Source organism: Stylophora pistillata, chromosome 3 (assembly GCF_964205215.1).
Source record: "Stylophora pistillata chromosome 3, jaStyPist1.2, whole genome shotgun sequence".
In the NCBI taxonomy this organism is placed as follows: domain Eukaryota; kingdom Metazoa; phylum Cnidaria; class Anthozoa; order Scleractinia; family Pocilloporidae; genus Stylophora; species Stylophora pistillata.
Window position 1 is genome coordinate 40,691,555 of NC_142521.1, and position 16,265 is coordinate 40,707,819.

Sequence of the window (16,265 nt, forward strand, 5' to 3'; positions counted from 1 at the left end):
ACGACCGACTTACGTCACTTGAGACTTACGTCACTTGAGTCTTACAGCACGGCAAAACCAACCGATCATTTCACACGAACTGGAATAAGAACATTCTACTGACAACAATCATTCACTTGACTCTGATGATGACTTCCGCACAGGTTGTCGAAACGTCAGTCACTACCACCGACAACAGTCCTTCTCAGGACTACACTCACCCGGACGATCAGATTACACCTTCAGATATATTATTTTACCACAATTGGCAGTAATGTTGCAATCTGATTGGTCAATTTGCCGTTTTCGTTAAGAGTACAGGCAACGCTGCTCGTGTCAACATTTCACGCAACGTGTCACGCACTGAAAGAATCGTTTTATTTGACGTTGATATTGTGGTAAAGAACAAATCGACAGAGGTTTAGCTTGATCTGCACTCATATCGACAACGATTTTCGTCGTTACAGAGAATTGTGCGAGGCGCAGCCGAGTGAGTTCGCAACAATTTTTGACCACCGTGACGAATATCGTTGTCGATAAGAGTACAGACCACGCTAAACCATCGTCGATTTGTTAAGCAGAATTGTTGGTATGTGATATCGCTGTCTATTTCTACGAGTTAAAATACAAACAACGATTAAAAATTCTTAGCCATACTACACACCAAAACGTCTAATAAGTAATTTATGATCTGACTGCTTTTTATTCCTGCGAAGTTTTTCTCTTCATTGCTCCTAAAGCGGGAAAAGCAAAGCGGATAGAGAAACACAGCGTGCAACCGACCGGTTAAACAGTTTTTCGTAGGCCCGGTTGAGACGCCGTACTTCAGCCGAGCCGAATCTAATTCAATCAGGGGCCGCGGAGGGGGAGAGGCTGGGGCTGACAGGGCCGCGGAGGGGGAGGGGCTGGGGCTGGTAGGGCCGCGGCCCCACCACTTTTTTGCGCCCCCGCCCCCACTTTTTGCGCTAAAAAGAAAAATAATTACTATGATTTTATTCCTTTTTTCAATTTTTAGTATGAAAAAATTATTTTCAATTGTCAGCCCTCCCACTTTACACCTTGCTCCGCGGTCCCTGACAATTCACAAAGTCAAGCAGCAACTTTTAGGCCTCACGGAAAGGTACCCCACCCATGGAAACCGTAACCCCATGAAAATCTCAGACATGCGCAGATTACATTACTTTGTAACACTGCTTGAGGAAAAGAGCGCGGGCTCGTGCCGTGAGTTGCTTACATCAAAGTTACTTATAGATTTTTGTTAATTAAATCGCCGGCCGACTCGCCGACGACGAGAGGTGATGGCACGTAAAAGAGCTCACGGCAACCAGTGTTCTTGCAAAAATCAGCCACCAGTCAAAAAGAAGCCGAGATAATATGCGAATTATTCCGAAGAAATAGAAAAAAGCAGCGTTGCAGTGCAAGTGTGCAGCTTTTTAAGCGAAGAAAACTCGATCGACTTGAGAGAGAGTATAAGGGTTTGAGATCCGAAAACGCCAATCTAAAAGGAACAGTCAAAACCCTAAGGCGCAGTCTAGGCAAGTGTTTTTCGGGAGGGAATGGAAATGCAAACACCTGTAAATGTCTACGAATACTACTGCAGATTGTCTGAGCCACCAATTACGGTGACTGGTTTTCATTCCCATTCTGAAATTTCGCCGGTTGCAACTTGCGCGATCGTAGTTGATACCGCTTTTAAATGGTATTAATCATAAACCGATAACAATCTCACCAAACAGAAGCCGAAAAAAAAAAAAAACCTGTCGAATGTTCAGGTAGAGTAGTCGATATGGCCGCATAGTCAGTAATAAATGTACAGGCAGGTTAATTTTTCGGGCAGCAAATCATAACCACGCGTATCTTTAAGTGTCATACAGTATCGAGAGTTTTATGAGTAAAGTTCTAAGTCTTAAGTTGGAAGTTCTAACAAAGATGAACAAAATGCACACGGTCCGCCGTGGAAACGTAATAGTAATAGTTTCAGTTATTCAACCTTACAATTGTGATAACCATTTTTTTACTAGATTTATATTTTCTAGTCGGGCATTTTTACTTTGTATTCTTTGTTTCCATACTCTATCATGTGAAATCCGTGAGTTACATTTGACTAATTTAAATTGTCACCGTTCCATAATTTCAATATTTGTAAAAGGAAAGAACATCCAATTGAAAAAGGAAGCGTTGAGGCTCCAAATTCAACTGAAAAAGTGTCAAAACAAACTTACGTCTACTGAAAAAAAAGAAAAACAAGTCGGCAACAAGCTAAGGGGGACAAGATCTGCTTCCTCAAAACTGAAAAAGAAATTGCGGGGGAACAATGAGTCTGTCAAAAAGGGATATTCCCTTGTGGAGACATTTGCACATGGTAACAATGGATACAACCAAAGAACTTTGATGTTTATGGCTTGTGTCAGATACATGCAACATGCATCTTTGTTATCTTATCAAAAGACACCTGTAGCATTACATCTGATTTTCAATATTCTGTTTGACTGCAGCCCCCCAACAAACTTTGTTGTCTCCCCAAGTACACTTTCTGACTGGAATGTTCTCTTAGGTGAAGCTGACAAACTAATTTTACGGAAGCGCTTTTCAAACTCCTAGTACGATTTTCATCTCTGGAGCGATGACTCCCACAAGGGAGGAGAAGAGAGGCACATAGTGGGTGTTCACACCTGGGGCCCTATAGAGAGCAAGCCTCGAGCTTACGTCCTAGCAAACAGCCTTACAGCAAGCAGGTCCGGAAAACACCAGTCTGACGTAGATTATCACATTGTGAAAAATGAATGTGACATCACCAATGTTTCGGGGTTGGTTAGGGACAATGCCTCTACCCAAAAGGGAAAAGTAAATGGTCTCTTAGCAAACAACACCAAAATTTTTGGAAAGGAAATGTTTTTTATAGGATGCTACCCACATGTACTAAACATCATGCTGAGAAGAATGTGCCAGGCTGGATCTGGGGCAAAGGGTGACATGAGTAACCCCCATGTTTTACAATTACTATATAAAATATCTTGGCTCCATCATGAGCGTCCAAGCCAATACAAAGTTATGTATGTTTCTCTAGGTATTCTTAGTAAAGAGCCACCCCTTCCTCAGACATTCATTGACACAAGGTGGACATATTACCATGAGACTCTCCAGTGGTATCTTAAGTATGGAAAAGCTTGTTTACAGCTTGCTGAGCATCTCCTTCAAAGATTGCCAAAATCAGATAGCCATCACACTATTTGGCAAGATGTCGTTAAGATGAGCTCAAGTCCTATATGATCCAAGTTGAAATCAAGTTTTTGTTTGAATTCCTTGACCAGTTTATCATCCCATCTCTGAACACATCCCAAGCTAGTGATGCAGAACTTGGTTTTTCCAGTGGTTACCTAGCATGGTTATGGCCAGCAACTGTTTTGAAACACCATGAAACTTTAAGTGAAATGTTGAAGTCTCCATCAGAACATTTTCCTTTAACATCACAACAGGTAAAGATGTCATTGAAAGACCCTGCAGCTATTGACCATTTTTACAAACAAGTGCAGAGGCCAATGTTACAAGAAGCAATTAAAGTAATCAAAGATCATGGAGCAGAGTGGTTAACTTTTCCTAAGTTGTTTGGAATGGGAGCTGAACAGAGATACCAAAGTCATTTCTGGCATTCGGTTTTAAAGCTTCTTGGAATTCCAATCAGATCTGAAAATCAAAAAGAAAAGTCAGTGAACTCCCTTTCATGTTCATGGATATAACATTCTCTTATTCTCACGTTGGTCTCTAAGGGCAGAGTTGGATTTATAATTAAATGGGCCACTCTTTGGAAATTAAAGGAACCCCAATTGCTATGTGAGATCAAAAGAAATGGCTTTATCACAACAGAGCTCACTCATAAGTAAAGAAGCCACTCAAAAGCTGTTCGAGTTCTATGCCAAGCACATTTTCAGTCTTCCAGTAAACAATGTTTTTGCAGAAAGACAGTTCAACCTTTCACAACTGTATCATAATGATAACATGTCATAGTTATCAGAACAGGCCTCAATCACATTTGTTGAGAACATTCTACACTGTGGAAAAACCAACACCAGGACCATAGAAGCTGCACGTGAAGTTCATGAAGAAAGAATGAAAGAATATGCCCAAATACTCACCACAGACCTTTTGCAAGAGGCAAGAAAGAACTTAAACAAGATTAGAGAAAATAGCACACATGGGCCACTTACAGCAAAGGATGTTTACCCTAAAGCTTGGATAGAAAAGAAAGCAAACAATGACTTATCAGATATGATTCAGTCAATAAAAGCTGATGGTCACAAACTTAAACTTCACTGGAAGGCTTCTGCCAAGGGAACATCTACACTGGAGGGACAAAGGTCATTCAGCCCAACAGTAATTGAGGGAGTTACCAGTACACCTGATGGACAAGTTCCAAGACTTATGCAGCTAGCAGCGCTAAAGGTGTAGAGCTATGGGGAGGAGCTACCAATTTATGACCTACCAAGAGAATGCCAGTTGTGTCTACAAAACCTTCCAAATGTCTTCCAACCTCCAACTACTTGTTTTTCCAGGTCCCACATGACTGTACATATTACGCCATTGCCTACATATGAAGAATAAAGTAGTCATGGGGGTGGCTCTGTAATTTTTAAACATTTTAGATTTGTACTTTCACCCATCTGTAACTGCTCTGTGGTAGTGGCCAAGTCGAAAGCTTGGCTCCTTTGGCTACTACACATTCTTTCCACTGCCTTGTTTTAATTCATGTATAGTTAGAACTCTCTTTTTTTTTCCTACTTTTTCTATTTCTTATTCTTGTATTTTTAGTAGAATAAGTGTGAATAAAAGAATGAATGAATGAATGAATGTACATAAGAACTAATTTCACTGACCCACACTGCATGAAGTAAATGTATCTTAACAAGAATGCATTTTTTTACACACAGAGACACAATAATGAATAAATGTTTCAAAGCAACATGTTAGAACTAACCTGATAAAAGCATGTTGTCTATGCCATTTTAATTGAGTAAACAGAGCTGAATATTTTAGCGTATGTAGCATGTTAGCTTTGCAATATTGTAACTGGTTTTACCGGGTATAAGTAAAGTGCATGGAGCCAAAGCTGAGACATGCATGTATAATCATGTTGTAGTGGATATTGAATTAAATGAATTGTACGTTACATTCAAAATGAACAGTGGGTAAATGAAGCTGTAATATATCTGATTTTAAATTGTTATGCACGACTGTAGCTTAGTAGAATATTAAACAAACATTGAAATGCTGTCACTTCACTACAGTAGTTTAGACCATAATAAATGTGATATTTCACTGCATGTGTAGAGGCGCGGTGGCCTCGTGGTTGGTGCGCTCGACTCTGGATCGAGTGATTGATAAACTGCTCTTGGTTCCTGTTGACGAATAACCGAAGTTCACTCTCGATCTCGGGTGGGCGATATTGAATGTAAGCTAATTGACCCATTACCACCAACACACCCCAAGATAGGGTCAAGATAACCTAATTTATAATCTTAGCTCGAGCATCGTGCGCTTCAGTTGCTTTAACTCAGCTTAGTCGATATATTTCATTCCTCCATGACATCTACAGCGCGCGTCAAAAACATGAAAATAAATTTCATAGGAATAACAGTGGACTCCAAACCTCAATTTGCCTTGAAACTACAATGCCAATTCTTGAACTTGTCCGTTTCGAAATTCCAAATAATAAACACGACGCGTAGTGAATGACAAAACAGTACGAAAAAATAGCACTTCTACCACTAAGTCGAGGAAAAGAAAAAAAAATAAATCGGTAGAATCCTTAACTCCGTTGCAGTCTTCGCGGTTTAAGTATTAAACTACCGGAGACTTTGTGTTTTGATAAGATATTCAACGGTAAAGTTTTAAAAGCGTAGAGGGTAGAAGTAAACACAACAAGGGACGTCATCTGCACATGTCTGAAATTTTCCATGACGCAAACAAAATAGTTCCCGCATGAAGTCACTTGACATGCTGCCAGGTCTCATGACTTCACGCTCGCGCTCGGATGTGTGTTCTTTTCAGGACTCGGTGAGTGTCTTTATTGGTTTTCCTTTTTTTTATCTCTTTTTTCCCCGTAACTCTTGATGATTTTGTTTCCTAATTGGTAGATTTGATGTATTTTCATCCAGTGTAAATCAAAACCGAGTTGTGGTTTTGAAAGTTGCGCGCGTTAACTGAATGAAATGAACTGAATTCCTACCCGCCTTTCGTACTGAAATTTATTCGTAATTCTCGGAATCATAAACAATGGAAAGACTCCAAAATTCCCCCAAAGGTCAGATATAATAATTAACGACAGGGTTCATTGGAGTTGGCGCCTAAATGAGGAAAATTCAAGATTTAGTTCCAATCCCCCTTGAATATTTTTACAAGTGAATCGATTCCTTTTACTTTTTTCCGACAGTGGAAGATGGAATCCAGGCAAGGCAGTCAAATCTGATCGTTAGTAATACATAAATGAAAGCATTTACCGAGCTGTCGTTATTCAAAAGATAGCGCTGAGATTATATTCACGGCACCGGTAAGTTAATACCTCGGACGTTAACAATTTATTTCACGTTTTAATCCGGTTCGTGCTAGCGCTTCTTGTAACTGCGCTACGTTTTTGCTTTTTCTAAGAGAGAAAACTGAGATCCATCAAGTTAGTAAACAGTTCGATCATTGACAGGCTCTATAAGGTCCTTGCCATTGCTCATTTGCAGTCGTGAAAATTAAGCCCAATTTTAGCAAAACCAGGTAATGTTTATTGGATATGCGTTTTTGACCAAGCTTGAGGTCAAGATGGCTTGATATTGGCCGATTTCCTTTTTACTTCGACTGCGTCTCAGTCCGTAAAAACGCGAAAAAAAAAAATGAAAACGCTAGCAATATTCTCTCAACCGGCCTGCCCTGAGTGGGCGGTATCCTTTTCGTGTTCGGTCGTTTTGCAGAATGGCCTGCTCCCAGTTGGCTTGTTAGCTCAATTGGTAGAGCGCTGCACTAGTATCGCAGAGGTCAGTGGTTCGAATCCCGTACAGGCCTGAATTTTTTTTTTTTTTTTTTCAGGTCTGATTTTCACTATTGCTCAAATAGTGCTTTACTGCGAAGGATCGTGCATATATACATCTCTAGCTTTGTTGCAATTTTTCTTAAAAAGATGTTGTGTTACCGGCTGGGCAATATTATTCTGCGGCGTTAGATGGTTACTATCATTCTAAGTTTTTCCGTGACTTTCTGAAAACTTTCGAGTAAAATCAAGAGGTGAGGTATAAAAAGCCTCGAACCTTTTCTGGAGTTCTTTCAGCCACTTTAACCTTTTTACAAAGAATGAAAAGAATTACAAGTCCTCCGAAAAAAAAGGTTCTGCAATTAACAAATGGTAAACACCACACCGTACACTATTGAGTTATGGATGCACGCGGGAGGTTGCTAAGCACGAAAGAAGCGTAAGAGTCGCTCGAGGCGATAGCCGAGAGCGACTCTAGCTTCTTGAGTGCTTAGCAAACCTCCCAAGTGCATCCATAAATCAATGGTGTACGCTGTGGTGTTTACCATTTGTTTTATAACATAACATTGATACATTGTAGCTAAAGAGTTCCCTTTTATTTAACAAATCTTACGTGACCAGAAAAAACAAGCGCGCGCGGAAAAATAGTCTTTGTATTTGCTCACGTGAGCAGCGTACACCCATGGGCAAATGGGGGACGCTAAATTGACCAATCAGAGCGCGCGCTTTACTTTGGTTATGTTATAAAAATGGTTATCTAACATATTCTAAATTAGCAAAGCACTGAAAAGATGATGATAGAAGATAGCGGATACTTTCGTCAAGTTCAAGAACTAAGAGAAAAACACACCTTGCGTCCATAAACCTCAAAGTGACATCCGAAGCGATAATATTCGTGAAAGTCAAAAAAGTGATCGACAGAAGAAGGCGACTGATCCGTGGCTCGCTCATCTCACTTTGACAGAAATAGTGAGGAAAAAAATTTCATGTGTTTTTCATGTTTTCATGTGTTTTTCGCGTTTTCGATGGGTCTATGATTGCTGCTTAAGTGACGCGACAAAATATAATTATGTGATTGAATACTAATCAATACGCGCGCAACTAATTGATTATCTGCTTTAGAGACACTCATTTAGCACTTCAATAATAATAATAAAAATGTCAATCGAAATGAAACAAAAGTAAATAATATGTTAGTCTACGTCTTTATTTTTGGATCTAAGATCCAAGAGCCATTCTGTTTCATTTTGCAAAATTTGAATTCGTTCGGTAGAGTAATTGCGTTTCTTTTCCTAGCAACGATACAGAATTCTTATACATGGTCTGCGAGCAATAATTCAACAGTCCTTGTAAGCTTGAATGTATTGTTTACTCATTTCAGGTCATGTGCTTTTATACTAGAGAACTGTTTCTTTCAAATTTCCTCTTGTTCACGTGCAAATGTACGCATAATTTACAAAAGTTGGGAAACAGCTAAGAGTTGGATTCTTTCATGCATAAATTGAGTGTTTTTCGTTCCGAGACAACTATTCGCATAGACTCAGTTTTATGCGCATGAGTTGGCCGTACACGCCTGGTAGTGGTGGCTCCCAACCGTCCCCTCCCCCCCTCCCACTCTCTCTCAAAGAAAGCCATTATTTGAGTTCATTCTGACTTTATCTGTAGTTCCTTACTTTGAAAACTTCATGCCCTTAAACTCCTGATTCATTCTTCGTTGCTCGTATATCCCCCTCCCTCCAGCCAATGTTGACAGCGATGGCTTTATTCAAAGAGGCCTGAAAACTCACTGTGGGAGAGAGGTTGGGAGAGGGACGTCAAGAAGGACCACATGTGAAGATTTGTTAATTGCGCGTACTTTTCTGAGGTTTCTCAAGACTATCGGCCAAGGTTACAGCGTCCAGCAAACCATTGGCAACCATTGAAGCGACTCGACCCTTAAAGCAATATTGCTTTTGAAAAACGACGATGCAAAGAAACAACTTATTTGAAATCAACAGGATTATTATCCTTCTTCAACTCGAGAGAGGAAAACGAACAGATGCCTGTACCAAAAAGTCTTTTTTACAATGCTTGCGCAATTCCAATATATCTCTAAATGGACTTAAATGGACTTCAGTAATAAAAACCAAGATAACTAAACAAACTATCTTAGCTAACTGCCTAAACTACATTGGATTCAGTGTTGGAAAAAAGGACTTCCAATTGAACACTGAAATTCTTCTTCGAAAAATGGGTAGAAGAGGATTTTATTAAGTAAAAGCTTGGATAATGCATTATTATCTACAAGAAAATTTACTCTTTATTTAATTACTTTTTAATGAAAAACGCCATGCATGTAACTGGATAATATCTGACTTCATAGCATAGAAAATTTAAAGGCAAAACAGCGTCAATAAAGAGAAAAACAGCTTGATAAATAGTTTCTGTCAGCAATGTATGTGAAGCGCAGGGCTTGTTTTTGTAGAGTTAAAAGTTTGTTTAACTGAGTCTGACTGGCCTGTCCCCAGAGAGAGAGAGTTTATAAACTATATATGCTGTGGCGGCTCTGAGACTATGGAACTCGATCCCACTTGAACTAAGATCCAGTAGTTCGATAGACATTTTTAAACGACATTTAAAAGCATATCTTTTTAAACAAGCTTTTTAACTCTTTTAATTTTAGATGATTTTTTAACTTATTGATGTAAAGCACCATGGACAAATAGTGGGTTGTGCGCTATATATATATTTTATTATTATTATTATTATTATTATTATTATTATTATTATTATTATATAAACTTCACAGTAGACCACGCAATGATGTGCAAACGAGGGGGCTTTGTTATCAAACGTCATAATGAGTTGAGAGACTTCGAGGCCGACCATTTGAGTATGGTGTGTACCGATGTCGAGGTCGAGCCAGTTCTCCAAGACATCACTGAAGACCAGCTCTGTAGAAGATCCAATAGAGCACAAGGCGCAAGATTGGACGTTCTGGCGCGTGGCTTCTGGGATCCCCAGAGCTCGGCATTCTTCGATGTGAGGGTTTGCCACCCTAATGCCGAGTCTTACAAGGACCAGGAACCGCAGCAGATTTATCGCATCCACGAAAACGAAAAGAAGCGGCTGTACTCAAGGAGAGTGTTGGATGTTGAGCGTGGCTCGTTCACGCCGCTTGTATCTACAACTATGGAAGGGATGGGGAAGGAATGCTTAAGATACCACAGTCGATTGGCCGAGCTTATAGCCGCCAAGAAAGGAGAACGATACTCGCAAACAATTTCCTGGATCCTAGCAAGGACATCCTTTGCCCTCCTTCGGTCGGCCTTAGTTTGCCTTCGAGGATCGCGGGTGAAGCGCCGCGCCGCGTTTGACTATAACAATTGTCACGTTGAAATCGCCGCTGTCGAAGGAGCCACTGACATTGTTTAATGGTTGTTAACAGCCTTGTATATAGGGTTCTAGACTTGCCATTCACCTTTCGCTTTTCTGTATAGTTTTAGATATTTTTTTACTTCACAGATTATAAGATTTTGAATCTATTCAGATTTTACTCGGTTAATTATTGTTTTCCAGACACTTTGATATTAAAAGAAGACAGTAATGGACTCCTGAAAAAGAGTAGGGCCCAGTTCAGACGCCGATCTTTTCATGAGCCGAACCTAATTCCTTGAATTAAGCACATGAGAAGATCGGCGTCTGAATCAATTTGGAACGGCTATTTCAATTTGGAACGGCCCACCCGTTCTTCCCGCCTGGCTTGACCGAGAATTTCGCCTCTCGAACGCCATTGGAACGGCTTTGATTCAGACGTCGTACTTTTCATGTGCCGATCCTAATGCATAAACTATTATAATGTATTTTGCAAGTAATGTGACTAGTTTTACTGGAACTGTATTTGGAACGGCCAAAAATAACGGCGTCTGAATCAGCAGGCGTACTTTTGTTAATTTGGGTCGGTCCAAATTCAAATTGAGTTCGGCTCATGGAAAGTTCGGCGTCTGAACCGGGCGTAAATGTGAGGCGAAAGTGAGTTATTTTGGATCGTCTTTTACGCTGTTAATATTTTGTACTGTAGAGGATTTCATAAGAATTATTGCTAAATATAGTTTTTACATTATATAAAGCGGAGAACTAGTGATTGGGGCAGTTCAAGAGGAAATAAATGTTTTCCTCAATTTCAAGAAAAAAATAATCCTTTAGTACTAACCGCATGTTGTAATAGGGAGCTTGCTGTTTTCTCATAAGAAAGATATAAATTTAACTTATGATTTGTATCGTTACATTGTAAAAAAACAAACAAAAAAAACTGTTCTCTTCCAAATGCAAACTGAGTTTGGTTTCGTTCCGCGGTACTGTATCGATTATGCACATCAAGTGTATTGATCTACGAGGTCGTGAGAAAAACTCCCGACGTACATATGTAATGAATTCCAGAAATCATAAACAACAGAAAGGCTCTTGAATATCATGTTGTGTCTTCACTCGAAAAGCGACCCTAAACTTTTAAGATACGACCTTTAATACACAACGATTAAACTAAAACTGAATGCATAATTAATGTATGGGGTTATATGGTACTCTTGCCAAAAATGCTAATAAATTCATAACAGTTGTGGGTTACGAAACTCCTGCGGGATTTTTGAGCAAAATAACATAACATATCACAAAGGTCGGGTCAATGATATTTGGCGCCTTGGACGTTGTTTCGACAAGGAACCTCTCCAAGCTTTTTCATTTATCTAAGACACACTTTTATTGCTGAACTCTACTTCATGTAAGAGTACATTGCTATCTAAATATGGTCAATCAAGCCATATACGTAACATCTCCCTTTCTTTGAAAGGAACAAAAAAAACAACTGTAACAGACTTAGCTAATAAACGAAGAAAATCAGACTGACTTTTCGTAACTCAAAACAAAACCCTAAACTAAACGGAACTTAGGCCCTGAACGGAACTTGTTGTATTATACTGAAATGCGCGTTTAAGTCTTTGAGTCTTTGAATCATTATGCCTCTACTAATGTTTCATATCAAAGTCTTTAAATCTGGACGGCAAACGAATGCTCCGAGTTCTTGTCTTCTGTGAGGCTGGTAATGTACTGCTGGTGCTGGATAATTGTTCTGCAGGACTCGGGGGTGTTGAGTTCACCGGCTTAGGACTCAAAGGTGTTGCAAACCTTGTCAGTGCTGTTGGTACTTCCTTGTGATTGCCACTAGGTTCTGTTGTACCATCCTTGTTGTGTTGCTTTTCTTGAGCTGTAGGTACTTCTGCAGGTCTCAGGAACTGCCTATTTCTTCTGAGGGTCTGATCGCCTGATTTGACCAAGTAAGACCTATCCGAGAGTTTCTCTACGCATGTAGCTTGCTTCCATGTTTGATTCTTCTGTAAAGGTGCGATTCGGACTTCTTGTCCAATCTCCAATTCTGGCAACTGTTTTGCGCTACGGTCATGGTAAAGCTTAGCTTTTCGCCTTTTCCACTCTAACTGCTCTGTAGAGTCTGGAATTACTTCAGGACGAAGAAGACTTGCTGCTGTAGGTAACCGAGTTCGTGTCCTTCTAGACATAAGCCTTTGAGCAGGGCTGTTGCCTAGACCTTCTGTGGGGGTGTTCCTGTAGTCTAATAAAGCTAACCAAGGGTCTTTTCCATCACGTCCAGCTTTCTTGAATAGCTGTTTGACCGCCTTGACTGAGGATTCCGCTTTCCCGTTAGCCTTTGCATAATGTGGTGATGACGTTACATGGTTAAATTCCCAGCTGAGTGAGAACTCGTGAAATTCGTGACTGCTAAACTGTGATCCGTTGTCTGAAACAACAGTGTCCGGGATTCCATGTCTACTGAATTGCTGTTTAAGGACTTGTATGACTGTCTGTGAGGTCGTGTCCTCAAGTTCGTCAACTTCAACAAAATCTGAGAAGTAATCAACGATTGTGACGTAATTCTTTCCGCTTAATGAAAACAGATCTGTACCAACTTTGCTCCATGGCCTGTCAGGAATTTTATGAGATTGCATTGGCTGCTTAACATTTTTTGCTTGAAAATCGGCGCAAACTGGGCATCTCTCAACGACGGCTTTGATTTCTGAATTCATGCCAGGCCAGAACACGATGTCTTTAGCCTTCCTCAGGCATGCTGCAATTCCTTGATGACTTGAATGTATTCTTGAAAGCATCTCCGGTCTCATAGCTTTAGGAACTATCACTCTCTGACTCTTAAACAGAATTCCATTGTGTAGCGAAATCTCTTCTCTAAAATTCCAGTAATCGCGAATTTGTACTGGGCATTGTTCTCTTCTCTCTGGCCATCCAGTTAAAACCGTGGTTTTCAGGGTTTCGAGAACAAGATCTTGCGCTGTACATTTCTGGAGATGAGTTAGCCTTTCTGGAGCTACTTTGATGGAGTCCAAGGGGGTAAGTGTTTCAAGTTCTATGGCAAAAACTTGAAAGTTGTCTGACTTGGACGTACTATCGGCAAGTGAGGCTCTTGACAAATGATCAGCGACGTACATCTGTGCGCCTGGCTTGTATTTAACTTCTAGATTGAAGCGTTGCAACCGTAACATCATCCTCTGCAACCGACATGGAGCTGAGTGTATGGACTTCTGAAAAATACTCTGCAAGGGCTTGTGATCTGATTTCACTTTTACTTTCTCGCGACCAGCAAGGTACTGACTGAATCTTTCACATGAGAAGACAATTGCCAGGCACTCTTTTTCAATTTGTGCATATTGCCTCTCGGTCCGTGACAGAGATCTTGAAGCAAATGCGACTGGTTGGCCACCTTGTAGCAATGCTGCTCCTAACCCATAGTCACTAGCATCACATTGTATGGTGACTTCTTCTGCCAAATCGTAGTACTTGAGCACAGGGTGTTTGACCACGAGTTGTCTTACTTCTTTGAATGCTTCCTCGTGTTGTTCTGACCAAATAAACTTAGCTTCCTTCGCAGTTAAATCTCTCAGTGGTTGTGCAACTTCTGATAGCCTAGGTAGGAACTTCGATAAGTAATTGACAAATCCTAGGAGACTTAACAGTTCTTTCTTTGATTTAGGCTTCGGCATCTCCTCCACGGCTTTTATTTTGTCTGGGTCTGGCTTCAACCCATTCTTGGTGATCAAGTGTCCCATGAATTTAACTTCGGACTTCCTGAGGTTCATCTTGCTGCTGTTTAGACGAAGATTTGCTTTACGAGCACGGTCTAACAGACCAAGTAAGTTTTCATCATGATTCCGGTTGGCTTCTTCGTCGTTCTCTCCATAGCCCATCACTAATATGTCATCTCTGATTACCTCTACTCCCGGTAAACCATCAAGTTTCTCGTGTAGCTTGGACTCAAATTCTTCAGGAGCTAGGTTGATGCCAAAGGGGAGTCTCAAATACTTGTAACGCCCAAAAGGAGTCCAGAATGTGGTCTTGAGGCTACTGCTTGTATCCAATCCAACCTGATAGAAACCATCTTTAGCGTCCATGGTGCTAAATACTTTTGCTTTGCTGAGTTTCGGTAGCAATTCATCCAAGGTGGGCATTTGAAATTTGGGACGGATGACTGCCTTGTTAAGATCTTTAGGATCCAGGCAAATTCTGATCTTGTTTGGTGTGGTTACTACAACCATGCTACTGATCCACTCAGTGGGTGCGGTGACTTTCTCCACGATTCCTTTCTTCTCCAGGTCATCAAGTTTGGACTTAACTCTTTCACGTAAGGCAACTGGTACTCGACGTGGCGAGTGTTGCACTGGCTTCATATTGGGGTCCGTGACGATCTTGGTATCTCCAATATGGCCCAACCCTTCAAACACATCTCTGTAATCTCTCAAAATCCGATCTCTGGTCAGGAGACTGTTCTTAACAACATGTATAGATTCCTCTAGATCCACTTCAAACTTGAGAAGCTCCAGTTGTTCACAGGTCTCAGCTGATAATAGAGGTTTGTTAGTACTGTTAACAACTTGGAATCTTAGGTCTCTGCGGTTGCCTTTTCTCTCTGCTGTGAGTGTAATCTCGCCCATGGGAGACGTCAAACTACCATCGAATAGCTTCAGCTGTGAGTTAGACTTACGTAGAGGAGGATCACCATTCTGGAGTAGTTGAACCAGGCTTCTGTGACTGATCACATTACAAGTTGCTCCAGTGTCCAATTGACATACAAGCTGCTCTTTGTACTTTTGATCTACTATAAAAGTAATGTTAGATGTCAGCTGTTTACCATAACCACTAACTGCTGTTATCTCTTCTAGCTGTAACAACAATTCTTCTGACTCATAACCTTCTGCTTCCTCGGCAACATGAACTCTCTCTTTGTTCGACTGACACATGTGAGCGAAATGATTCATTTTCTTACAAATTCGACATTGCTGCCCGTGTGCAGGACACTCAGTCGGTTTAGCATGCTTCTTTTGCTGACCACAATATTTGCATTTCCAAAATTTTCTTGTAGATTTCTTTTGTGTTGAAGGCTTCTTTTGGTATGGAGGTTTCTTGCCTTGTGCTGGTTTATGCTTGGCACGAACGAAATTCAGTTCGTCATTATCTTTCTTGTCGACATTTTGTATTGCTTTTAACTGATTCTTCGTTACTTCGTTTGATCTGCACATTTCGAGAGCTTTATCCAAGGAAAGATCTCTCTCTCTGAGTAGTCTAGCTTTCGTAGTCTTATCTTGAATGCCAATGACTAACCTATCTCGGATCATCTCTTCCGTAAGAGCTCCAAACTGACAAGATGATGCCAATTTCCTCAATCGATTGATAAAGCAATCAACAGTTTCGTCGGGTATTTGACAACAAGAATTAAACACATACCTTTCGTAGACTACGTTTCTCTTGGGGAGAAAATACTCTTCTAATGCTTTGAGTGCTGAAGAGATAGTAACTTCACCAGAGCCAAAATTAAGATTCCGAAAAATCTGGAGACACTCTTTTCCTATAACCGAACGGAACGTTCCTAACCGTATTGGTTGGCTCTTTTGGTCTAATCCTGTCGCTATTTCGTAATCTTGCCATTGTTGCTTGAAAAATTCCCAGTTATTCGGGATATCTCCACGACAAACCATAGCTGCTGGGACAGGGAAGTTTGTAGGAAAAGTGCTTATCTGTGGCGGTAGGGGAGCTTGTGGAGCTGGCGGTGGTGTAGCTTGCTCGCTAGACGACATCGTTTCGCTTTCCACGCACGTGGTCGATGAAGGAATTCGCCGTAAGTGACGTTCACTGCAGTGATTTTTGCTTCGCGCCGCTCCCAGAGTTTCTTGAACCGACTAGACGCCGAACAAGGAAAAACTTCAGCAATGCAGCTAGC

General features: G+C 40.7%; 1 protein-coding gene and 1 pseudogene across 2 annotated transcripts; one reads left to right on the forward strand and one right to left on the reverse strand.

The window, feature by feature from the left end:
- Positions 1-1,142: 1,142 nt before the first annotated feature.
- On the forward strand, positions 1,143-3,379 carry LOC148736113 (uncharacterized; annotated as a pseudogene). Its single transcript, XR_015998642.1, has 2 exons — positions 1,143-1,200; positions 2,129-3,379. The product of XR_015998642.1 is annotated as an uncharacterized LOC148736113 (transcript).
- An 8,612-nt stretch (positions 3,380-11,991) lies between these two features.
- Positions 11,992-16,122, reverse strand: LOC111323998 (retrovirus-related Pol polyprotein from transposon 17.6). The gene has a single exon (XM_022927463.2). The coding sequence runs from the start codon at positions 16,120-16,122 to the stop codon at positions 11,992-11,994; it is 4,131 nt and encodes a 1,376-aa protein (XP_022783198.2).
- Positions 16,123-16,265: the final 143 nt, after the last annotated feature.